Source organism: Osmerus mordax, chromosome 16 (genome assembly GCF_038355195.1).
Source record: "Osmerus mordax isolate fOsmMor3 chromosome 16, fOsmMor3.pri, whole genome shotgun sequence".
In the NCBI taxonomy this organism is placed as follows: Eukaryota; Metazoa; Chordata; class Actinopteri; order Osmeriformes; family Osmeridae; genus Osmerus; species Osmerus mordax.
In genome coordinates this window covers 4,543,140-4,567,652 of record NC_090065.1, presented here as the reverse complement: position 1 = coordinate 4,567,652, position 24,513 = coordinate 4,543,140, and the positions used below count along the sequence as shown (strand labels likewise).

The 24,513-nt window shown below is 46.3% G+C and overlaps 1 protein-coding gene across 1 annotated transcript; it reads left to right on the top strand.

The window, feature by feature from the left end:
* Positions 1-248: 248 nt before the first annotated feature.
* On the top strand, positions 249-24,074 carry kcnab1b (potassium voltage-gated channel subfamily A regulatory beta subunit 1b). Its single transcript, XM_067252749.1, has 15 exons — positions 249-431; positions 1,537-1,864; positions 9,945-9,988; positions 11,243-11,280; positions 12,093-12,172; positions 12,641-12,685; positions 13,462-13,506; positions 14,600-14,643; positions 16,789-16,875; positions 21,416-21,501; positions 21,803-21,923; positions 22,051-22,145; positions 22,309-22,429; positions 22,812-22,900; positions 23,132-24,074. Exons 2-15 carry the CDS (start codon positions 1,650-1,652, stop codon positions 23,219-23,221), a joined length of 1,200 nt encoding a protein of 399 aa, XP_067108850.1. The 5' UTR covers positions 249-431; positions 1,537-1,649; the 3' UTR covers positions 23,222-24,074.
* Positions 24,075-24,513: the final 439 nt, after the last annotated feature.

The following is a 24,513-nucleotide window of genomic DNA, read 5'->3' as shown; positions in this document are numbered from 1 at the left end:
TCTCTCTCTCTCTCTCTCCCTCTCACACTAACGCTCTCGCTCACCACGCGTTCCTCCTCGCTCCCACTCTCTTTGTGCTCCTGTCCTCTCTTTCTCGGAGCGAGGGATCATGCATCCTTTTTCTCCCTCAGCCTCCTCTCCGCCTGTCCGTTGTCATTTCAGGGTCTCTTTATCAAGCGAGTCGTTGTTGCCGTGGTTCCCTATAGAGCTGCTTACCAGAGGCTGTCCTGCTCCATAGTGTCTGAAGGACTTGTAGAGGGAAAGCAGCTGTCTGCAAAACTGCTGGGTCTGCTGGAAAGAAGATCACAATGGGGCTCCAGGTCTCTGCATAGACCTACTTGTCACCTCTTTTACATTTCAGGACACAATCATTTATCTCTGTGCCCTCATTGCTTCTCTTGACTTCAGGCGGGGTGGATATCTTGCTGTTGGTAAGATTGCATTGCAATGTCAGCGTGCGTGGGGTGTGTGTGGGTCAATGAGTCAGAGGTTTGGATGTGTGTGTGTGTGCGTGAGAGAGAGATAGTGTGAAATTACTGTGCAATTGTGCATTGCATTTAAGAGTGTGTGTTTCTCTCTGAGCATTCAGCGCTTATGCCAGAGTGTGTCTTTAGGTCTGTATCTGTGTGTCAACGTGTTTTAGCGTTGTGTGTGTGCTGCTATGTGTGTGGTGCAGTATCCCTATTCTTGTTCCAGGAGGGCTTGGCATCTGTTAGACACACACACACATACACCTCCAAGTCTGCTGGTATCAATGGAAGTAGTGGGATTCTTTGATGAAACTGAATCAGTGAGAAAGAGAGAGAGAGAGAGAGAGAGAGAGAGAGAGAGAGAGAGAGAGAGAGAGAGAGAGGGGGAGAGATTGAAGGGGAGAGTGGAAGAAAGAGAGATTTCTTATGGTCACTGTAATGCCTGTAAACTCCCAGGACAGCAGGCAATTATTATCAGTCTCGCACATCATCGTCACATAAACACACACAGTAACACATGAACACACAAACACACGAATACACAAACATGCTCTCTTCAGACACACAATCCTCTCTCTGTCTCTCATGCAAATACAAAAACACACTCTCACACCATTCAGACAAATATACTATCCCTCTTCATTTTGTTCACAAACACTCACACATCCAAACCAAACACACATTCCCTCCCTCTCACACGCACATGCATTTGTTTCCTACCCCCTCCGCTCTATGTGGAGAGACTGAGAGGGCACTCTGAGCTAACCATTATGGACCTCCTGTCAACCCACGCCTCAGTCTGCCTCTCTCACACTCCCTCACTCAGGTGGAAATTGAAGGAGCACCCGACTACAGCAGCTGACACTGTCTCCCACTAACTCCACACTGTCTGAACCACCGTTGGATATTCATCACCTGTCTCTACTACAGCCTAAACGACGAGGCCCGAGGGCATCCGACAGTGGATGTGCTCTCCTGTCTCTGACTGTCCCGGGACTGAAGCGAGCGGTGGAGAGGACTGTCTCATTCTCGCAAGACCACTTCACCACAACTCCTCCTTCAACAGGTCTGGCGACAGCTGAAGCTTGAGGCAGAGGAGGCGAACGAGCTCTCGGCACCCCCGGACATCCACAGACTCACCCGCAGACGTCTGCACACTGACTCCAGCAGCGGGCCATCATGCAGGTGTCCTTCGCATGCACGGACCACGGGCTGAAGGCGCCCCGGAATGGCGAGCACAGCAAGCAGAACGCCACCAGCCCCAACACGACCAGCCAGGCGCGGGCACGCTTCCGCACCGTGGCTCTGATCGCCCGCAGCCTGGGTTCCTTCACCCAACGCTACCACCACAACCTGAAGGAGTCCACCGCCAAACTCACCGGCATGAAGTACCGGTATGTAACCAACATGAACAGGCTTTACGTTGCAAGGAACCTACTGTACATATATGTCCATTTAAACAGATGAAACATGTCACAATGTAATTTCTAAACACATTGATTATCACATATTATATTTAAAACAATTATTGGAAATATATTGCAATACAGAAATATTTTAATACATTACTTGAATGTCGGTAACTCAGATATTAGAATGTGTAGAATGAAACTCTAAGATGATTGATTCACTATAAAAAGAAGTATACTTATTTTCATACACAGTACTTGATATGACAACATATAATACAAATCCAACAAAGGATGCAATAGTGAACATATTGGATGCATGGATATCAGAATTATCAATGAGGTAAAACCAATTCATTTCAAACTGTAAGATTTCATGTGTGTGGCCTGAGAGCCAGCTTATCCCGTTAAACGCTGCTAGTTCTTAATGAGCTGCAGTACATGGTGTATTCCAGGGTTGTAGTTTATCAGATTGCACAGGACTGTGGAACCTTCTGGGGGTTCCTGTGTGACCCAGCCTCCATCATGGTCTGTGGAGCTCTCTGCATGTCGTTGGTCTGCGGCTATTTATTCTTCCAGTGACCACCCAGAGTGCTGAGGTCTAATGAAGGAGTTCAACAGTAGCCACTGCATGCATGAGTCACTGTGGCACTGAAAGGGCTATAGCCATACATCTATAATCATCCACAAAGGCCAACCATGCTTGTAGAGATGAGTTGACTCGCAACCCAAATGTGCTAAATGAAACACAGAGAGAGAGAGAGAGAGAGAGAGAGAGAGAGAGAGAGAGAGAGAGAGAGAGAGAGAGAGAGAGAGAGAGAGAGAGAGAGGAGGGGGTGGAGAGAGAGTTGGAAATGAACAGAATGCCATGAGGAGGATATGGAGAGATGGCAAAAATAGAAGGATGGAGAGAGAGGGATGGAGAGAGGTGTGAGGAGAGGGGGATGGAGTTGGAAATGGACAGGAGGCCATGAAAAGGGAATAGAGAGGACAAAAAGAGAATGATGGAGAGAAAGGGATGGCTTGCAAAATGGAAGCAACTGTGGGAATGTGAGCGGAGTGTGTTGTGAAATGTTTCAACAATCTGCTTGTTCTGGAATCTTCTTCAGTTTCCATAACAACATTGTAATGGTCCATCTCAGTTCATCTGTTCGCCATAGGAAGCCATCTGAGCTGGTTTTAACTGGTATAATCCAACCATGTACTGTGGACAAAAGGTATGATTTAGCTGAGGAAGCTGCTGGGTCCGAATGTCCTGTGGGTCTAGACTCTGGTGCCATCCAGTCCATAGACTTCCTGGCAGTGTCAGTGCCTGTGTGTTTACTGTAAGCTTAGCTCTCATCCATCATCCCCAGATTGTGGTTAAGGGAATTAAAGTCAAGCCCTATCAAAACCTCTCTAAATCTCCACTGTAAATATGACAAGGCAGAGAGTCCCCAACTCTCTCTGTACTTTCTGCAGACGCTGTAGAGGGTTATTTCTGTGCTTCTCACATTGTGGCTCTCATTCTGCCAGCCACCCCCACCCCTCTGTCTGTCTGTCTCCCTGCAAGTCCCTCCCAGCTGTTTTCATTACATGAACCTCACATGTCTTCAGTAATATAAGATGAGATAGAATCTCTTTTTCTGGAAAGTAAAAAGAGATGACTCTACAGCCAAATCTGAGTTTTAAAATATTACATGTCCTTGTGCTTTATGAAATAATGTGTGGTGTGTGTGTGTGTGTGTGTGTGTGTGTGTACGTGTGTTGCCCTGATAGTCTAGTCTGTCTACAATGTCTAAGTGAGTCAGCCTGTAAAGCAGAGTGTGAAAGTAATAAAACATGCAGTAGATCCACTCACAGTTGTCGTGGAGACATGAAATATGTTTATTTCAATTAGAAATTCTCAGGCTGTCACCATCAGTGACGGTCTCAGCTATATTCCTGTCTGCAGCTTCATAAAAAAAGGAACCGCTACCGCTACCCCATTATCATTTTCTCACCTAAAAATACTGAAACCATAATCATATAATTTGTGCACAATTACACATGGCTGTGTTATTATTCAGTTAGTGAGTTACCGAGACTCGGTATCATTTTCTGAGCATGGAACTCATACCCTTCAGGTCTTAAACCCACACTGCATCAGCAAGGTTGAATGCAGTTGTCTTGGCGATTTTCTTTGAGTTCCACTCCAGTGCTTTGTGCTGCACTGCAGATGTTACAATCCATTCTGCCATCTTGGACAGTGGCCTATCACTGATCTGCAGTGTGCCTGTTTGTGTTCTGTATGTGTGTGCGCATATGAGGGTGTGTGCATGTGTGTGTATCTGTGTTCTTGTAAGTCCATAGTCTCTGTTTCTGTGACTGCATAATGTGTCAATAAATGGAGAAAGGTGAGAGAAACAGAGAGAGAGAGAGAGACTATGACAAACCAAGAGAGAGACAGAAATAAGGAGAGAGAGCGTGTGTAGAGTGTGTGAAAAACCGAGAGACCTAATCTTTCAACATGTTCATACACTTCTCCCCATTCGGATTCATTAAGACAGTCCCTTTTGACAAATAACCTAATTATTCAACAAACTTTCAGGGGTAACTGAGGAGTTAGTTCCTCCGGTCACGTCCCGCCCCAGAGCAACCCATTACATTATTGTCCTCTCATCGATGACCCTCCGAGCCCACTGGGTTTACATCCATAATGAAGACTCTCCCATTACGACAGCAGGCCTCCTCGACTTGGCTTTAGCCACTGGCTTTTAATCAACTATTGAGTAATGACACCATACCCCCCCTCAGCTCAACCCACCCCCAAACCCTCTCTTTCTGTCTATTATGATGTCACCTGATCTCTCTCGCTGTAGTACTGTGACTATGAAAATGGTGCTCATTTGATGGTAATACTTTGGGTAAGCATTGTACAAGGCTTAAAGATTTGAGTGTAATTGCATCCAGGCCCCATCCAAGAGTGTGTTTAGTCATAGATGAATGTCAAACAGAAGCCGACCTGGATGAGACTGTCTTCCCTACCATTAGATATTCTGCTTGCACAGGCTTTTCTGCCCTAGTAAGCTATGATTCATTCTACGCCAGGATGCCAGTGTGTGTTTGTGTGTGTGTTTGGTGTGTTAGTGTGTACTTGTGTGTGTGTGTTTGGTGGGTTTGTGTGTGTGTGTGCATCCAGTACACTGATTTATTTTTTCTTTCCACTATTTCTATTACACATCAGAAGCTTCTCCCCCTCAATGAAATAGATATCTTAGCATTCTCCACTCTCCACGTATGACCTAGACTGCTAAATGGCAGCACAGTGATGAATAGATCTAATAAGAGTGTTCTTCTACACTTCGGGGCGTCGGCAATGCAGAACTCAGCTCCAGCCTTGGCCCAAAACACAGACAAACCCAATAGCCCGCCCCTGCATCCCCAAAGCTACACACAGTGCAACAGCTCTCATTAACACAACCACAGTGTTCTCCAACCCGAAGCTTAACTCCAGTAATGCATGTTTTACTCCAGTTCTAGCAATCCCTCCTGCTATCTCATACATTACAATTCTACAGACCTAGTCGGATGTGGCATCAGTACCTTTTTGAAAATCTAGGGAATGATTAACAAGGAAACGGATGCCATTTCCTTGTACATTTGACATGTCTCCCCATAGAAGAGACATCAGCTGTTGCTGGGAGCAGAGAGTAGCATCACATGGCCTACTCACAGCTCCTTAGATCCTGGTTCAGGATACTCTGGGGCCACTGTCTCCGATTAATTGGGACTTTAAGTATGTAGAAAGCAGGAGGCACTTTGCTTCTTTCTTTCACTCTATCACACACACACTCACAAACTAAGTCCTTTCGGGGATACAGCTGTCATTTCACATATTCTATTCCGTGTCATTTAGAATACTTTATTTGTGGAGACCGTTTGATCTGATCAGACTTGGTGTTGAGACTTTCTCTTCACTCTCACATCTCTGTATTCTAATGTATGTACACTTTCCTCTGTTTCTCGTCTCTCTTTTCTCTTTCTATGTCTCTCTCTCGCTTTCTCTGTCTCTCTCTCTCCTCTCTCTCTCTACCTCACCATCTGTTTCGGTACTGTGCACTTATCGCTTGCTCTCAATCTCTCTCTCTTTCCCCTTCTCTCTCTCTTTCTCCTGGCCTGCCTCCCTTCCCTCACTTCGCTGGTCCTCGTCCTACAGTGAGCACAGTCAAGGGCAGGTTTGGAGGATTCTGGCTGCAGGCTTAGTCTCCCCCTGCATCTCTGCCTCAGCTTCTCTTTGGGAGTCCTAATCTCCACAGCTTTCCTCCAAAGTACTCTCTCTCTCTTTCTCACTCAAAATGCATATAACAGCTCTATTCAAATTAACCCTCTCTTTTCCTGTCCTTCATAAATTGATAGGTGAGTGCCCAGTTTGAGAGGTTTCTGTTGGGACCAGTACCCAGCAATAATTCCTTCTACTGAAAGCTAGAAACAGTGGAAGGACTATGAATGATTGCTCTGAAGCTGAGACCACAGTCGTTAATAGTTTGGGCACAAGAACAGAAGTAGACAATGTTTGTCACTATAGTTTCAGTTCTGTGAGCATGAACTATATGTCTATCTGATTAGCTATTTCGCTTACTGAAGATAGTGGGGGATCCATGCTAAGAATAACTCAGAGACACGACAAGCGAGGAAGCTTACGAGTGGTGACAAGCTGGGGTGAGGGGGTGGCTTCAACTGACTCATTTGTCATTTCACTTCGAGGCTTCTTGGCCACGGCCCATGAAAGAGAAATTATGTTTACTACACCCCAGTTTACACACGGTCGTCTAGATTTGATTTGTCTGTTGCAAAAAAAAAACGTTTATATTTCATGTCCCGTAACCACTCCCAGGTCAGATCTTCCCTCCTCCTTGTGTCTGCTTCCACAATCCTCCCCTTCTTCCACATGAACATTTTTACATTTACAGTTGATTAATTTAACAGATGCTTTTATCCAAAACGACATACAAAGAGTGCATATAGTAAGTACAGATAAAGATCATCACAGATCGAAGGTTCTAACAGTGTTATCGGTGATCGGGAAGCTCTGTGTGTACAGCCTTTTCCTGGACCTCCACCAGGACTAGATTGAGGTCCTGATCTTATGAAACCTTTTGTTAAGCTAGTTGGCCCTGGCAGTGATGCTGCATACAACTTCTCTCCAGCCTCCATCACTTCAGACTCAGGGGCTCACGAACGCGAGACACCCTTCCTGAAATGGTCTGTAAGAGGTCCAGACACACACAGTCAAACAGAGGAGAGAAGAGGGGAGAAGAGGGGGGGGACGGGTCAGTTGTGAGCTTGTTCTGGTAAGGAAGGAGGTTGGGGTTCATGGAAGGTCACTGATCACTGATACCAAAACTGATTAGATAGAAAGAGAGAGACAGATAGACACAGAGAGAGAGAGAGAGAGAGAGAGAGAGAGAGAGAGATGGACAATGAAATAGACTGACAGAGCCCCCCCCCCATACACACACATACACACACACACTATTAGACATGTAACCCAGAAAGACGTCTCGAGATCAGAGCTCCAGTCTGAATCCATAATTCAACACAGGAGCTCATGATATCTCCCTCCTTTCCAACCCTGCACAGTTGTGACATGCCTCTCCGCCCTGCCAGGCTTCCAGATGTGAGGGGGACGCTGTCCATCCAAATCCTGGGCTAGTCACCGTACGGTTTTGAGTGTGATTGGGGGTTGTTCCTTGGGGTGTTCATTCAAAATGTTTGTCATATTTACAGTGCATTACATCTTTCGGACTGCTCCAGAGAGTGATTAAGTGCACAGACTGTAAGTCTGGGAGTCAGGTGGCTGAGCGGTTAGGGAAGCGGGCTAGTAATCTGAAGGATGCCAGTTCCATTCCCCGGCTATGCAAAATGATGTTGTGTCCTTGGGCAAGGCACTTCACCCTACTTGCCTCGGGGAGAATGTCCCTCTACTTACTGTAAGTCGCTCTGGATAAGAGCGTCTGACGTCTTTGTCACTGTGTCTGTGCTAAATGGGTATTCTGATCAAGTTGCATCGGTTTCACTTCGCCCCAATCATTAGCGGTCTGTTTAGCTGCTCAAGGGGCCTGCAGTTCTTTATGAGGTCATTAGTGGTGGTGAATGGATGTCGGCACTGAGAGCTGCTGATGGATCGCTAGGAGCCAACCGTTTTTCTGCGTCGTCAACGATGTCCGAAAGGGAGCGTGCCTATGTTCCCACAGCTCTATGTTCTCACAGCTCTATGTTCTCACAGCTCTATGTTCCCACAGCTCTATGTCCCCACAGCTCTATGTTCCCACAGCTCTATGTCCCCACAGCTCTATGTTCCCACAGCTCTATGTCCCCACAGCTCTATGTTCTCACAGCTCTATGTTCCCACAGCTTTATGTCCCCACAGCTCTATGTCCCCACAGCCCTATGTCCCCACAGCTCTATGTTCCCACAGCTCTATGTTGTCACAGCTCTATGTTCTCACAGCTCTATGTTCTCACAGCTCTATGTTCCCACAGCTCTATGTCCCCACAGCTCTATGTTCCCACAGCTCTATGTCCCCACAGCTCTATGTTCTCACAGCTCTATGTTCTCACAGCTCTATGTTCTCACAGCTCTATGTTCCCACAGCTCTATGTCCCCACAGCTCTATGTCCCCACAGCCCTATGTCCCCACAGCTCTATGTTCCCACAGCTCTATGTTGTCACAGCTCTATGTTGTCACAGCTCTATGTTGTCACAGCTCTATGTTCCCACAGCTCTATGTCCCCACAGCTCTATGTCCCCACAGCTCTATGTTCCCACATTTCTAAGAGCTTTTTCAAAATTAAGGGTTCACCATTCCGTAGCTGGCGATTTGAAGGAGCTAGCTAGTTTCCAAACTCTCTTGACCCTAACCCTAACCCTAAATAAATCTGGGAACATTGGTCTGTGGGAACATAGGGCTGACCCCGTCCGAAATTATTACAATAAACAAATACGGAGTAGTGTTGTATAGGAGAGGATGCCCACAGACAGCAACAATAATTTTGCCCTCCATATCTTCTAAAACGTCTGTGACATCTCAACATTGATAAACTTTCGCAACACAGCGTCACGCGAATTTTTTGCTTGAGTTGAAAATGTTCAACTCGTGAGGTAATGAACGACTGCAAGTCTACTCGTCCGCAGCTTGGAGGAAGTTAGAGTTAGAGCAGAAAATAAATAAATAAAGTTGCAAAATGAGATGTGAATGCATCTATAGTAATAAAACAGCAGTAAATGTTTATGATAATGGACACCACAGACGCCTAGACAAATCTATTTTTCATGAAGCAGACAATGAAAATGAAACAATTTCATATCCAGTTTGTGAATGTGGAGTCCTGCTGGTAGCATGCAGGTTTGTTGGGTTCAAGTCTAAAAGTGAATGAGAAAGTGGGTGAAACAAAGTTTCCAAAAGTGAAAACATTCTGTCTTTGACGTAAAGTTTAGTGTCCTCAAAGGGCTGTATCTAATCAGGCCTCCCCCAAAATCACCAGGCACAGGCTATAGTGATAGCTTGGCTACATGAACTGCAATTTTGCAGTCAGCTATGAACTCTGATTCACAAATGCATATAAAAGACAACATACCCAGCAGGAATCAACATTACGTGTTGAGATGACTATTGATTTGGAGGTGGGAGGTTAGCCTATTTTATTACTTGTTCTGCTTCAAGCATTACTGTCAGGACAACACATTGCATGCATGTTTCTTCAAGAGCCATTTTATTCACGTTATTGAATTCTACAGTAACACCAGCTGGGATGGCATGTAAGGCAGGCCACACTAGGTCTATGCACACACTAAAATATTATATCAATCTTTTAAGATTTTCAAAATGTGAGATATAACAAACATGAGGACAAAAGAATCCTAGATTGAACCGTTTTGCTCCTATAGTGTGTTTATCCTTTAAGTTCGGTCACTCTTAACACACCTCACACCAAGGGAAATCTGATAAGATTAAGGGGGAAATCGGCACAAAATCAGCCCGATTATCTTGTGGTGTGTACCCAGCATTATTCATTTACATATTACTTGCGATTTCTCTCCATAGGAACCTGGGGAAATCAGGCCTGCGTGTCTCCTGTTTGGGGCTTGGTGAGTACATTTAATTAGCAAACAGCTGATGATTTGATTAGCATCCATGTGCATCTCAGCTGGGACCAATGATTCTCTCCAGGTGCACTGATGGGTGTGTCTATGAGATCGAGCGTGTGAGAGTGTGGAGGAAGGGTTGCGAGTAAAGAATAAAAAAAAAAAGACTTCATGCTGCAGCGTTCTTACCGTAACATTCTCTCCCTTGACTCCATCGACTGTGAGGAAGTAGAGGGTCAGGACAGTGAACAGCTGTCTACAGGCTGTTTCATCCTCAATGAGTTCATATTGAGTACAAACCTGAATTGTCATTGCCATAGCACAAGCAGCCTTACCGCCCTTGTTTACCACAACCTCATAGCATCATGGGTCAGTGAACAGCCCTGATAGTGGATATGATTTGAACACTTACTGTACATCGCTGCACTGGACAATTTTTTAAATAGTTTTGTCAGTAAACGTACAGAGGAACACTCTGCTAAAACACTGGGACAGTCATAGTAAATCCTTCTTTTTTTTTAACAGGGCTCATGAATACATGATTGTGTGCAGGGTCCCTTGAAGAAAGCTGATCTGCAGCCACTGAGGGACTGTAGGGTAACTGAGGGTCAAGAAAATAAACAAAGCCCAGCTCATGTACCGGGGCCTGGGAGAGACCAGGGAGGGCTATGTTTGGTCCCTTCATTATATCTGGTGATGCTAGGTGGTTATGACAGGGACAGAGGGACTGTGGTTGGCCACAACACAACGAGACCCACAGTCATTCTCATGAGTCACACACACACACACAAACATGTGCATACAAACTGAAAAGAGAGAGGGAGTGCAGGAGAGTGCGCTAGAAAGGAAGAGCGAGAGACACAGATCTGCCTTGGGGTGATTTTGTCGCGGTGCACCATGGGTAAGTACAGTCTTGAGGGCGGGAACATTTCAGCATGGGACGGAAGAGGGTTCCTCTTGCGGGGATAGAAGGTGATGATGAGTGTCACATGAGGGTCGGTCAGCCCTTCTCTTTTGCGGTTCCCTCTCACCTCCCAACTCAATTACATTTGAAAAGACAAAGAAAAGTAAGTGGGGAAATGGTAGGCTACAATGGAGTCCATACTCTAATGTCACAGCGACCACTCAAGCGTGGTTAACTGTGCTCCTGGTCTTGGGGCCTAGAATGAAAAAGAGTATTTTCAGCATGTTCCACCCCATCTGTTCCACGTTGCTGACCTATCTCTGTGGATGACTTCTGTGTGTTCTCCTCTACAGGCACTTGGGTGACTTTCGGTGGGCAAATATCAGATGAGGTAGGACATACTGCATGTTCCTTCCTGGTATGTAACACACATAAACAATTTGCTGTAAACAGTACATCGTCCCTTGAAGCTGCAGATACTGCAAAAGCACATGATTCATGTTGGCATCTGAACCCGTGATCTCCGTGACCTCCGTGTCCCCAACTTCCTGTTGGAACCTTTGAGGAATGAGAACATGTTCTGATTCTATCTCAGCCGTCTACCAAGGGAGCTCTGCCTCCCAGGCACTTCCCACTAGTCATATCAGGCCTTCCTGTCAGAGCCTGTTAGGGAGGGCTGTTCCCATGCTGTCAGTCTCACAGCCTGCCTGGGAGGAGTACAGCCCTGTCTGTCCTGGGTGCTGGGCAGAACATGACTAGAAAAAGACACACAAACGCCCAAGAGAATAATACTCTTGCTCATCATAGTAATTTACCAGTGATGTGTTTACGCAGCACGCGCTTTTATCTAAAGCGATGCACAGGGGTAGCGTTTGAAACTGCAAACCTCATGATCTGCTGTCAGATGTTCTAGCACTGAGGTATTAAATCATGATAGATTCTGGTCCAAGTTTATTATTTGACTCCTGTTTGCGGTATTCTTGTGTGTTGTCAGGATCTATAACAGGTAGTACCGGGCAGTCAGCCAGACAGATATCCAGTCAGCCAGCCAGATATCCAGTCAGCCAGTCAGCTATCCAGTCAGCCAGCCAGCTATCCAGTCAGCCAGTCAGCTATCCAGTCAGCCAGCCAGCTATCCAGTCAGCCAGTCAGCTATCCAGTCAGTCAGCCAGCCCTCCCCCACCTCATGTCTCTGTCTCACAGGTGGCGGAGCAGCTGATGACGATTGCCTATGAGAACGGGGTGAACCTCTTCGACACGGCGGAGGTCTACTCTGGGGGGAAGTGAGTGACACCTCAGATCCAGCCTGCATCAGGGCTGCTTCTGGCTTCCTGTCCAAACCCTCCTGATCCAGCCCTAGCCCAGCTCCTGAACACACAGAAAGGAACAGGAACCACAGCTCAATGCTAATTGTTTTAACAATGCGCCTCTGATTTCAGTCCAAGATCAAAATCTTGGAAAGATGTTTCTTTTTTGCCAGCCCAGTTAATCTGATTAAGACCTGAAGTTGGGGAATGATTCGAGTCCCGGCCTCACCCTGCATGTCAATGTCAAGGTTAAGACAGAGGCTCTTACTAACATGATAGGACTGCTGCCTTTATCTTCTGCTACTTTCTTGAGGATTTTCATCTGAGATTAGTGGTGCAGATGTGTGGGAGATAAGGCACACACACACACAAAAAGACACACACATACGTACGTATACACACTGTGGCGATGGCATGAAAGTAAATCTCCTTGCTTTGTTACAGAGCGGAGATAATCCTGGGAAACATCATCAAGAAGAAGTGCTGGAGGTAATGTATAATCTTGTGTGTGTATGTGTATGTGTGCGTGAGAGAGAGAGAGAGAGAGAGAGAGAGAGAGAGAGAGAGAGAGAGAGAGAGAGAGAGAGAGAGAGAGAGAGAGAGAGAAAGGAAGGAAGGAAAAGAGATGGTGGATCCAGCATCCATCTTTAGTGTAGGTTGCAATGACGATCTTTGCCTGAGAGGCGGTTAACATTATCCCCAGGAAATCTCAGTTTATCGCAGCTTCATCGCTGAAGTAGCCAATCCTCCATCTCGCTATCACTATACCATGCTGTAACCATGGCGATCAAAGAAAAGTTTAGAGAAGCTTTTCTGACCGCAGCCACACAGAGGCTCAGAAGCGCCCCAGTCTGTAGGCGGCACCCGCAAATATTGATCTCATACTTTTATGCTGCGCTACACCACAGTGAATTTCCCATCGGAAATCCCTCTCCTCATGTTCGGCTCGGGCGGTAGCCATGACTCCTCTGTAACTCCGGAGGTTTATTATTCATCGTTGATGTGATTGGATCCACAGCGGATGTGTCTCCAGTTCAGAAACATCCTCCATGTTTTTATTCCTGGAGTGGGAACGAGTCTTTACTGTACATAATGCTGTCTGTTATCCTCCAGACTTCTGACTGGTCTTTTGACCTCCATGTCTGTCTCTCACCATCTGTCTCTGCCTCACTGACAACCTCACTGTCTGTCTGTCTGTCTGTCTGTCTGTCCTTCTCTCCCTCCGTCTGTCTCTCTGACTTTGCGGTCTGTGTGTGTTTCTTCAGGAGATCCAGTCTGGTCATCACCACCAAGCTCTACTGGGGAGGAAAGTAAGTACCTGCTGCCTCAGCACCACGCCAGGCAGGACGCCTCCTCTTCCACACTGTCGCCCAGCCCAGGGCCATGAAATTGGATCCAAACTGCTTCCCGACGTGTCAACCCCAGAAAGTCCCATTGGCAACAGGAAAGAGAAGTGCGAGGAGAGAATTGTTCAAATGCTCCAACTGCCTACTCTGCAGTCTTGTTGTGTGGACAGCCTAAAGAGCTCCTGGTGTGCGTTAGTCACACTGTCTTCATCTCCCCACGGCTGGACGGAGCCACGGGGGAAGTTAAACGAGCGAGTACATCAGACCTCTAATATGCTGCTCAGCTCTCAAGGAGGCTGACAGAGACAGTTGGGGTTCCCCTCTGAGCCGGTGGAGACTGGGATCATTGTTGGGTCAGGACCGGAGGATGGTGCCGAGTGGCGCCCAGACGAGGTGGCTGTGACAGAAGAGTAGAAAGCCAGCTCTTCGGAGTGCGGAGAGGCTGACTAAATAACCGTCTAGCAAGCAGTTTGAGGACCAAAAAAGCTATCTGCCCATTTGCAGACATGTACACAGGCACACACACATAATAGAAACACACACACAAAGTACACACACATGCAAAAACACACACATACACACACATGATAAATACAGACACACTGAGATACACACACATACAGCTGGTGGAGATGATAACCCACTTGATGTCAGATTTTGCACTGGTATGTTAATTGGACAGTCTCTCCTCTGAGCCAGTATGAATGAGTATAAGATGTAGAAACTGTATTTGTGTGTGTGTGTGTGTGTGTGTGTGTGTGTGTGTGTGTGTGTGTGTGTGTGTGTGTGTGTGTGTGTGTGTGTGTGTGTATGCGTAGGTATGATAGATAAACAGACATCTGTGGACAGCCAGACAGGAGGACACTTTTGCAAGGTTGTTTTGTCCTTGAAAAGCATGTATGAATATGCTGAAGTTATTGATTTGCAGCTTGTGAGAGTCTTGCAGTATTCTGATGTGTTTTTGCATGTGTGTGTGTGAATGTGTGTGTGAATGTGTGTGTGTGTGTGTGTGTGTGTGGGTGGGTGCGCACACACATCTATTCCTCCTGTCTTTCAGAGCCGAGACAGAGAGAGGCCTCAACAGGAAACACATCATTGAGGGTAGGGTGAGGATTTCCTCTGCTTCGTCTTGTCCTCCACATCACCCCATTACTCCTTGCCCTGGTACTCGGCCATAAACCCCTTCTTTCATCTCACTCCCTCTCTTCTCTCTCCTGATTGATTTTTTTTTCTCCTCTAAGCTTTCAGCTGAACTGGACCTCCCCTCTGAAACACCTGTACCGATCTCCCCTCAGGCCCCCAACACTGGCTGAGGCTCAGCTTGTCTATTTGTTTTGCTTGTCTCCAACCATCATGGGTGACACGATAGCACCCACAAAACTCATTGAGTCCTCTCTTCCCTTCCCTCCCCTTCACTCCCCATTCCTCACCTCGCTTCCTTTTTGTCCCCTCTTCTCCCCTCCTCTCCCCTCCCTTCACCACCCCTCCTCTTTCCATCCCTCCCTTCCCCTCCTTTGCTCTACTCTCCTTTCCTTCCCACCCCTCCTCTCCCCTCCCCTCTCCTCCCCTGGTGTCCTGGTGCCTGGCGGTCCTGTCCAGAAAGCAGTGGTGCACTTCTAGCAGTGACTCAGCTCTTCCACACTGTTATTAACATTCACATCAGACTCCCCAAAGTAAAGAGCGACAGATGGGTTTTTTCCCAAAAAAAACTAAGAGAGAGAAAGGAGGACCAAGTAAAGAAACATTGCCAAGTTGATGATAGGATAGAGAGAGAGAGAGAGAGAGAGAGAGAGAGAGAGAGAGAGAGAGAGAGAGAGAGAGAGAGAGAGAGAGAGAGAGAGAGAGAGAGAGAGAGAGAGGAGGGTGTGAGAGAGAGAGAGAGAGAGAGAGAGAGAGAGAGAGAGAGAGAGAGTGGTGTGTGTGAATTGGAGTGTTTTGTGAATGTGCTGGTGAGGGTATGCAAGGTAAAGAGAGAGAGGAAGAAGGAGAGACAGGGAGAGAGAGAGAGAGAGAGAGAGAGATTGCACAGACCATTAGCTTTAGCCCAGCTGCTCTGTCCAGAGGATAGATGACTGTGTGGGGGAACCCGCCTCCCTGTCACTGCTGGTGTAGCGGATGTCACTGCAGGCCTGATGGATGGCCAAACAAACTTGGCGAGAAAAACTCCTGCTGGCATTATTTCTTATTGAGTCTTACTGCAGGATAATGTCCACTGAATCCAGTGGTAGAATAGCAGCCAGGCTGAATGTGGAAATGGAGCAGCTGTTGGGTTATTTACTAGGAGGAAAATTTACCTGACACAAAAATTTGATCAGATAACGTTGCAGACAGTACTGAAAGCAATCTGTGAGTAAGGTTTTCCCTGAAAAGAAATCTGCATATTGTCCTCACAGCCCCTGTTTGAAAACGTCCTCTCACAGTACATCTTTGTTTACCTATGCTTTCCAGAAAGAAAGTCAGAGCTGTGAAATCTGTGAAAACTGCAAGTCATGGATGTGCAGACTGAGATTAGGGTGCGTGTAATGGGTGTTTCTGGGATTATTGGCCCTCTGATGACAGTGCAGGGATTAAGACATTTGAATAGTGATGGGGAGAGCACTACACCCTCTCTGGATTTGCTCTGATGACTATGACACTAATCTCTCACAGACACACAGAATATACACACATTTACACACACACACAGATACAGAACATACACTGTTTAAAGATACACACATGAGGCAAGAGCTTATTTGACTCCTTTTCTCCTCCCTCCTCTCCTTTTCCTGGGCTACATCCCTCTCCTTTTCCTGGGCTACATCCCTCTCCTCTCCTTTCATCTTTCTGTGGAATCCTCTGTCTGTGAATGGGCCTGATCTGACAGACAATCCTTCATTCATCTTTTTCTCTCGGCCCCCTCTCCTCTCTGCTTCCCCCTGTCTCACTTCCCTCAGGATTCCCAGAGTAAAGCCCAAAAATTGACTAAAAGAGAGAGAGCGAGAGAGAGAGAGAGAGAGAGAGAGAGAGAGAGAGAGAGAGAGAGAGGAGAGCAAAGGAGAGAGTGAAAACTCTAAAGCTCCCTGCTCATCCATCCCTTCTTCACCCAGCTGTTTTTGTTGTTTTGCGTCTTCCTTTCCTGTAGCGGCCGTTTCCTTCCAACCCGTCGCAGCCTATCCTCCTTCTCGCCTCTTTCTCAGTCTTTCGTCCTTGCTCTCTGTTTCTCTCGCCCTCCCTTTCATTGGCCTCTCCCTCTGTTTCCCCTAGGTCTGAGAGGCTCTCTCCAGAGAATGCAGCTGGAGTATGTGGATGTGGTCTTTGCCAACAGGCCCGACACCAACACTCCCATGGAGGGTGAGTGTCCAGGGACTGGGAGCTGGGAGTGGGAGCTGGGATTGGGAGCTGGGAGCTGGGACTGGGAGCTGGGAGCTGGGAGTGGGAGCTGGGATTGGGAGCTGGGAGTGGGAGCTGGGACTGGGAGCTGGGACTGGGAGCTGGGACTGGGAGCTGGGACTGGGATTGGGGAAACACACAGCATTGTGTCTCTGGCTCTGTATCACTGTCTCTCTCTGTGATCCGTGCATGTGCGTGCGTGCGTGTGGGTGTACGTGTGGGTGTGCGTGGGTGTGGGTGTGCGTGCGTGCTTTCGTGTGGGTGTGCGGGAGTCAGATGGCTGAGCGGTGAGGGAGTCGGGCTAGTAATCAGAAGGTTGCCAGTTCGATTCCCAGCCGTGCCAAATGACGTTGTGTCCTTGGGCAAGGCACTTCACCCTACTTGCCTCAGGGGAATGTCCCTGTACTTACTGTAAGTCGCTCTGGATAAGAGCGTCTGCTAAATGACTAAATGTAAATGTGTGCATGCGTGCGTGTGGGCGTGCGTGTGGGTGTGCGTGCGCGTGTCGTGTATGTTGTGCCCCCACATACCCCTCCCTGTTCTACTGAAACAGGATTATCTGCCCCCTCGGGGCAGCTGGTGTATTTTTGGGTTGGTCTCAGTGGATAGACAGACCCTACTGTGCTCTCTCTCTCCCTCCTCCTCTGCAATCTCTGTACCTCTTCTCTTCCTTCCACTCACTATCAACCTGAGGATCTGTTCACTGTCCCAATAAAATCCTTCTCTCCTCATCCCTCGTTTTCCTTGCTCATTATAGATCACACCTTCACACTCCTGACCCCTCCCTCCCCCGCCCCCCTCCCTCTCGATGCCCCTCTTTCTCTTTCGTCTCCATCCCTTTCTGGGTGTGGTACATATTCCAGAACCAGGCCCCGAACAAACTCTCAGCTATGCATCTCGCTGAACCCCAATTGAGCCAATGGGAAGCCAATCTGTCATACTTACCATGCGCAGACTCAGCCTGTCAGCACCACTGCTGGTGACTGGCAAACAGTTGGCCTCGGAGCCATGAGTATACACGGATGATAGGCTGCCTCTGTCTGGAGATGGGCCCCTCCCACAACACTGTGACTTCTGATAGACAGACAGACAGACAGACAGACAGACAGACAGACAGACAGACAGACAGACAGAAAGACTTATATACCCCTGTACTGATATTGAGACTGACAGATCCATTGAGACTCTGGAATGGATGGATGGATGGTTTGATGGATAGATAGATAGATGGATAGAAAGAGAGAAAGAGAGAAAGAAAGAAAGAAAGAAAGAAAGAGAAAGAAAGAGAGAAAGTGTACAGGCTGTACAGGCTTCCACAGTGATAGAGTATTTGCATTCATGTCCATTCACCATTACAGTACAAGGTAGCTGTCTTGATTCATCATTCTGAAGGTCACTCTCTATAACCAAATGTAGAGAGCACATGCATATAAGTCGATTGACCAATGAGACACTCAGGATTAAACTCAGCTTCACATCACACCCACACACTCTCCCACCGCAAAAAAACGGGTGAGTTCAAATTACTGTAATTTATCACGCAGTGATTTCTTTTTTTTAACACACATACTCACACCTACACACACCTACACACATACCAACAAACAAAGAATAAAGTGGGTGTTCGGAGGAAGAAAAGACAGTGCTATGAATGTCAAGTACCATTGAACAATTAATTATAGCTTGCCGACGTTGATGATAATTCTGGCCTGTAAAATGGCTATTGTTTACAGGAAGTGAGAAAATACTTTCATATTTATTTACAGAATGCGTACTGAGTTTAAAAACGATCAACGCTTACTGACATTTTCTGCTTTGCTACTTTAACGGCTTCCGAGCGTGTGAGAGAGACGACCTGTGTCTCCCTCTGGGTACGTGGGGTGATGTCAGGGGTAAAAGTCTGATTTTGGTGCTGTCATCCTCTCCCCGGCCTCTCGCCCCCCTCTCTCGGGCTCTCGCCCCCCTCTCTCGGGCTCTCGCCCCCCTCTCCCCGGCCTCTCTCCCCCCTCTCCCTGGCCTCTCTTCCCCCTCTCTCAGTCTCTCTCCCCTCTTTCTGTTCTTTCCTCTTTCTGTTCTTCCCTCCCAGTCGCTGAGACACGGGAGCGACCAGAGACAGACAGCATTCCTCGACTGATACTGTGGCTCTGTGGTTGTTGCCAGTGGGGCTGTCAATTACGGAGTGTGTTTGACTTGAGGGTTAGAGGGCAGCTGGCTTCCGGGCAGACCTGACATGTTGCCAATAGGAACATCTTAGTGATACACACACTGAATACATCCACAAAGAGCTGACTGGAGCATGGCAAACTGCAGTGGTCGATCAGAAGTATACACTCCCACTATCCGGCTTCAGGATTCTAGTTTCTTTGATAAAGCTTGCAATATTTAATAAGTCCCTGGGAGACAATAGAGTCTTTGAGTCAGAAAACTAACCAAGCTGGAAGGAGAGGAGGTAGATGGAGGCATACAGCTGCTGACAAAGGAAGAATACAATTTAAAAAAACTTAAATCGTATCCTCAAACAGCTGCTATATCCGGCTCCCTATTTCCCTCTCTTCTATATAAAAAAGCATACTGTCACAGTGAGCAGAGACTGTTCCTTCACAACCATCTGAGGCTGAAGGCTTGTTCACAGACTCCCATTGTCCTGTTAGCTCCTGCCTACACCCCCCTCTCTGCCTGCCCTCGCTGGGAGCCTCAGCCCGGCAGAGAGATAGGGAGATGAGGAGTGGGAGTGAGAGGAGGGAACATATGTTAGAAAAGTGCTTTAATTAATAAGGCGTGGAAGTGTGGAAGAAAACAAGAGTTAAATGAAAAGTAGCAGCCCACGGATTGTTGTGTGTGTGTGTTTGCATGTGTGTGTGTGTGTGTGCATGTGTGTGTGTGTGTGCATGTGTATGTGTGCATTTGATGTAGTTTGGGTTGCAAAGGCAAGTGAAGTGGCTTGGCCTATTCTCTCTTTCTCTTTCTCTCTCTCTCTCTCTCTCTCTCTCTCTCTCTCTCTCTCTCTCACAATCTTTAAAAATACGTCATGTACGATTGGTGCCTGAGGAAAGCTGAAAGTATCCACTATTGAGACCATTGTGGAGTGCATGGTTTTTTGTTGTATTCTATTATCTGTGTTTCAGATTTTATCATAGACATTGCAGCAATAACCCATTGTGTGTCACCAGCTTAGCCCAGGTAAATTTACAAGTGCTCCCATTCTGATCAGCAGTGTTTGTTTCAAGATCCCTGGCTTGTCATCCTTCTCTGCCCATCTTCCCTCCCCCTTTCCTTCCCTCCTACCCTCTTTCTCAGAACAGATGTACTGTTGTTCTTCCCTGACATTCTCTCCTCTCTACCTCCCACCTGCCTCACCCACACACACTTGCTCGCTCGGCTATGTTTTGGCTCGGAGAGCGAAAAGACTGGGGAAAGGAAATGAGTTTTTTTAATCACACACTGTAGGTTCATGGCGCCTTGCTTTTCTATTTCTCCCGTTTTTCATTCCGCAGTTAACAAACACTTCAGAGTCATCTGTGTGCAATAAGAGGCTGAGAATCGTACTCTTGTCTCCCTAAGAATCACATTTAGAGAATAATAGGTTTTGGTCTCCTCCTGGTTGGTTATACCCCTTGTTATGTCGTTGTTTTCCCCAGTACTTGAGTTATTTCCGTCTCCTATTGGAACTGCTCTCTAAGTTACTCCTCCTCCATCACCAGAACTAGCCTGCTGCTAGCTTCAAGCACAAACACAACACAGGCTACAAAGGTCCTCCACGGCTGACTTCAGCCCCCCTTAACTGTTACTACTGTGATAATAACCATAGCAAGATGTCACTTCCACCCTCACCATTTTTTACTCAGTGCATTCACTCTCTCCTCCCTGCAGCATTCAGTCACATTAATACTAGCTCTGCCTTATCTGCTATGAAGCTCTAATGGTTCAACTCAAGTCAATCTCCTTTTTTTTTACCTGGTCTAGTTTGTTTTAAACGTTTTCCTTTTAGCCGTTTGCCCCGAGGCTGGTCTTTAATGGGTTCCAACTGTTGTCTCTTTGCTGAGACTTCTTTGGCAGTTATATTCCAATCAGAGTAGAACTGAATGTAAATTGTTATGCATCTGGTTGATGTGTCAACCTGACCTCAAAACAGAAATAGAGTGCCGTTTTCAATCAAGTTGGAAAAATTGAATTTCATCGTCTATGGCTGGGAAAAAATGTGATTGTCTTGTTAAGCTCCATGTGTGTCTTTGAGGTAATGACCATGAAAGGCAACTGTGTGTTTGGATAATGAGGAAGCTGGCACCCTCCACTGTCTAAAACCTGCCCCTACAAGTCTGTACTCACTATAACCCCCTCTCTAGGATTTGCACACAGCACTGAGCCATCTATTTCCTGACAAACGTACAAAACAGATCTCCCCTGGTATTGTAGGCGATTGTGATCTCTTTACTCCGTGGCTCTCTTTTGTCATGCATTGGTTTTCTGTGTATGTAAGTGTGTTGGTTCTATCTATCTGCAGAGATCGTGAGGGCGATGACCCATGCGATCAACCAGGGAATGTCCATGTACTGGGGAACTTCACGGTGGTCTGCTATGGAGATCATGGTAGGTGGGAACAGCATGGTTTCATAACGCATCAAACTAGCTGAAGCTGAATTTCCTCAGTGAGCAAACAGTAGGCTGTTTAGTAATGGGCCAAAACTTTAGAAGGAAAAAAGTGAATGGAGTCAGTGAAGTTCAGACGCAGTCTAATAATGCCAAGTTATCTTGAAGCTTGACATTAACTGGAGAGTGCAATTACCCGTCGCATTTGAAAAGGTGAGATTCTTCCGAAAACGTTCGACATGTTGCCTCTGTGTTCGACCACCCCCAAATCCCTCTCTCTTCTCATCACTCGCTCCCCCAGGAGGCCTATTCTGTGGCGAGGCAGTTTAACCTGATCCCTCCGGTGTGTGAACAAGCAGAGTACCACTTCTTCCAGAGGGACAAGGTGGAGACGCAGCTGCCTGAACTCTACCACAAGATAGGCAGGTGGCATCTGTCCTGACCGCTCATGCGCCACCCAAATAATCTAGTCTTTCGAGTCATCTGACAAAGAGTCGGGTACATATTTGGAAGCCAGCCTGATACTGATTCCCATGTGTGTTTTGGCAGGTGTGGGGGTGGTCTCTTGGTCTCCTCTTGCCTGTGGAATCATCACTGGGAAATATGAGAACGGTGTCCCTGAAACCTCCAGGGCCTCAATGAAGGTGCAGAGGACACCCTGGTTCTGGTGACGTCTTACTACGAACTGTGCTGTCAACCGCCTATGTATCTCGTATTTGATAGAGGCGGCACCCATTGTGGCTACATGTTTTAGTTTGTTCCCCCCCCCCCCCTTCCCCCCTCTCTTCCGTCTTTCTCTTGTCCTAGCCCTACCAGTGGCTCAAGGAGAAGATAGTGAGTGAAGATGGAAGGAAACAGCAGGCCAAGCTGAAGGAGCTGGCTCACATCGCTGAGAAGCTGAGCTGTACACTGCCACAGCTGGCCATAGGTAGGAAGGAATGGCCTCCTGTCTCTTCTGTAGCGGTGTACAGAAATCTCTCCAAAAACTTTTAAACAAAATGTTCTTGTTGTGCAGAGAAACTACCATCCTTAACCCCGGTGGATTATCCATGCCTTTAAGTTACTGCTTTGTTACTAATGTAGTTTACAGGCAGACAGAGAGAGGACAGCTCATCAGCACCAATCTCCTTAATCACTTCCTCTTTGAACGCTCCAGACAAACCCTTATCTGTTAACTTCCCCTTACCCTCCAGCTGATCCATTTTACAGCTTAGAGATGAGACCCTCCTGAAAAGCTTTTAATGCTCTCATTCTCTCGCTCTTTCATGCTCTCTCCTTCTCTCTCTCACTCTCTCTCTCTCTCTTTGTAGCTTGGTGTCTGAGGAATGAAGGAGTAAGTTCAGTGTTGTTGGGAACTTCTAACCCCACACAGCTAACAGAGAACCTAGGAGCTATACAGGCAAGGAACAAAGCTTGGCTAAATGTACCTTCTGAAATGTGTTTTAAGTTATCTTTAGTTGCTGTTTTACTTATTAAGAAAATATCTGGTGCAGAGAGAATGTATTAAAAAGCAGGGACATCAGACAAACAATATACATTTTGAAATCGATTACAACAGTTGATTTACCCTTTGACAATGTGCAACATTTAAGTGTTATTTGTGTGTTTATCTTGTATGCATGGACTGCAGGTCATTCCCAAAATGACAGCAAACATTGCTACAGAAGTTGATCACATATTGGGGAACCAACCTCGTAGTAAGAAGGACTACCCCCACTAAGAGAACACACACAGAGAGAACTGGAACCCAAGAAGCTGGAGACACTCTCAGCCATGGAAACTCAAAATGTGTGCCCAACCTTGTGTGTGTGTGTGCGCGTATGTGTGTGCGTATGTGTTGTCCTGTCCTTACCGAGGTCAACCAGTACTCAATGTTGTGATGTCTGAGCTCCTTAACAAAGCATGCATGTTACAGCTATGCCACAATTACAGCGAAATCCAGTCTATTCAACCTAGGACGCTAAGATGCAGGTCATGACATAAAACTATCATGTCCTAATATCCAAAGACTATATGGTCAATTCAAAATAGTTCCACCCCTCAGGCTACATTCTAATGCTTCACAATCAGCTTCTATAATGAATGTGGATGCCGTAACAGTGGGGTGATCTTGTCAAAGCCAAGAACTATGTCCATGAGGGAGGGACTTTTGATTGGTGGGCCAGACACATCTCTACATTACATTTCATAAATTAGTGATGAACAAATGATTACATTAAAAAAGGCATCTAGAAAACACTAATGTACAAACCCATGTTCCCCTGCAATGTAATGACATCCTGTTTCATTTTTATTGTCATATCTCGTATTGCTAAAATACCAACAGAGCAAAGTTGGATTGAAGGATATTTCAAAACAACTATAAATTGACTGTTACACTGACTATTTTCATTGTATGTGCAACTAAAGTAGCTTGTATATTGAGCAGTGAAATGTATTACAATAGCGTATTTTTGATTGAAAGAATGCAGTCATGGTTTACCCTTGTGTAAGCATTAAGCAAGCATAAACAATTGTAGATAAGCTGTGCCCAGAGGCTCCTAAATGTATTTTGTTGTTGTTGTTGATTTGTACATATATAAATAAATATCTAGTGTGAAAGTGTCTGTAGCCTGTGAGTTTTAATGAAAACTTGGTACTAGCTGGAAACGTAAACTGGTAGGGCAGTTCAAGATGGTTTTGGTGATTATGTATGGAAGCAAATCAGTGACATAATGTTTTGAATTTAATAAGGCATTGAATACTTAATATTGAAATGTAAACATTTGAATTCACCGCTTTACAATTGAAACATTAATTTATTTAAATGTTTTAAAACAAATCTGATAAAAAATTCAAGTTTCAGAAATTCAGGCTGCTCAAATTCGAATGGTGAAATTAATATCCCAAAAAAATTCTGATTAAAATATTTCGGCTCCAATTTTTTTAGGCTCAATTATTTTGGCTCAAATATTTTGGCCTCAAAATTTCCTCCTTTTTCTTTGGCCTCTAATTCTTTTGGCTCAAATATTT

Excerpts from the sequence above, each read along its gene's own strand:
- kcnab1b (XM_067252749.1), top strand. The coding sequence starts at position 1,650 with ATGCAGGTGTCCTTCGCATGCACGGACCACGGGCTGAAGGCGCCCCGG. Across the intron at positions 12,686-13,461 it reads ATCAAGAAGAAGTGCTGGAG|GAGATCCAGTCTGGTCATCA; the intron begins GTAATGTATAAT and ends GTGTTTCTTCAG. Across the intron at positions 22,430-22,811 it reads ACTGCCACAGCTGGCCATAG|CTTGGTGTCTGAGGAATGAA; the intron begins GTAGGAAGGAAT and ends CTCTCTTTGTAG.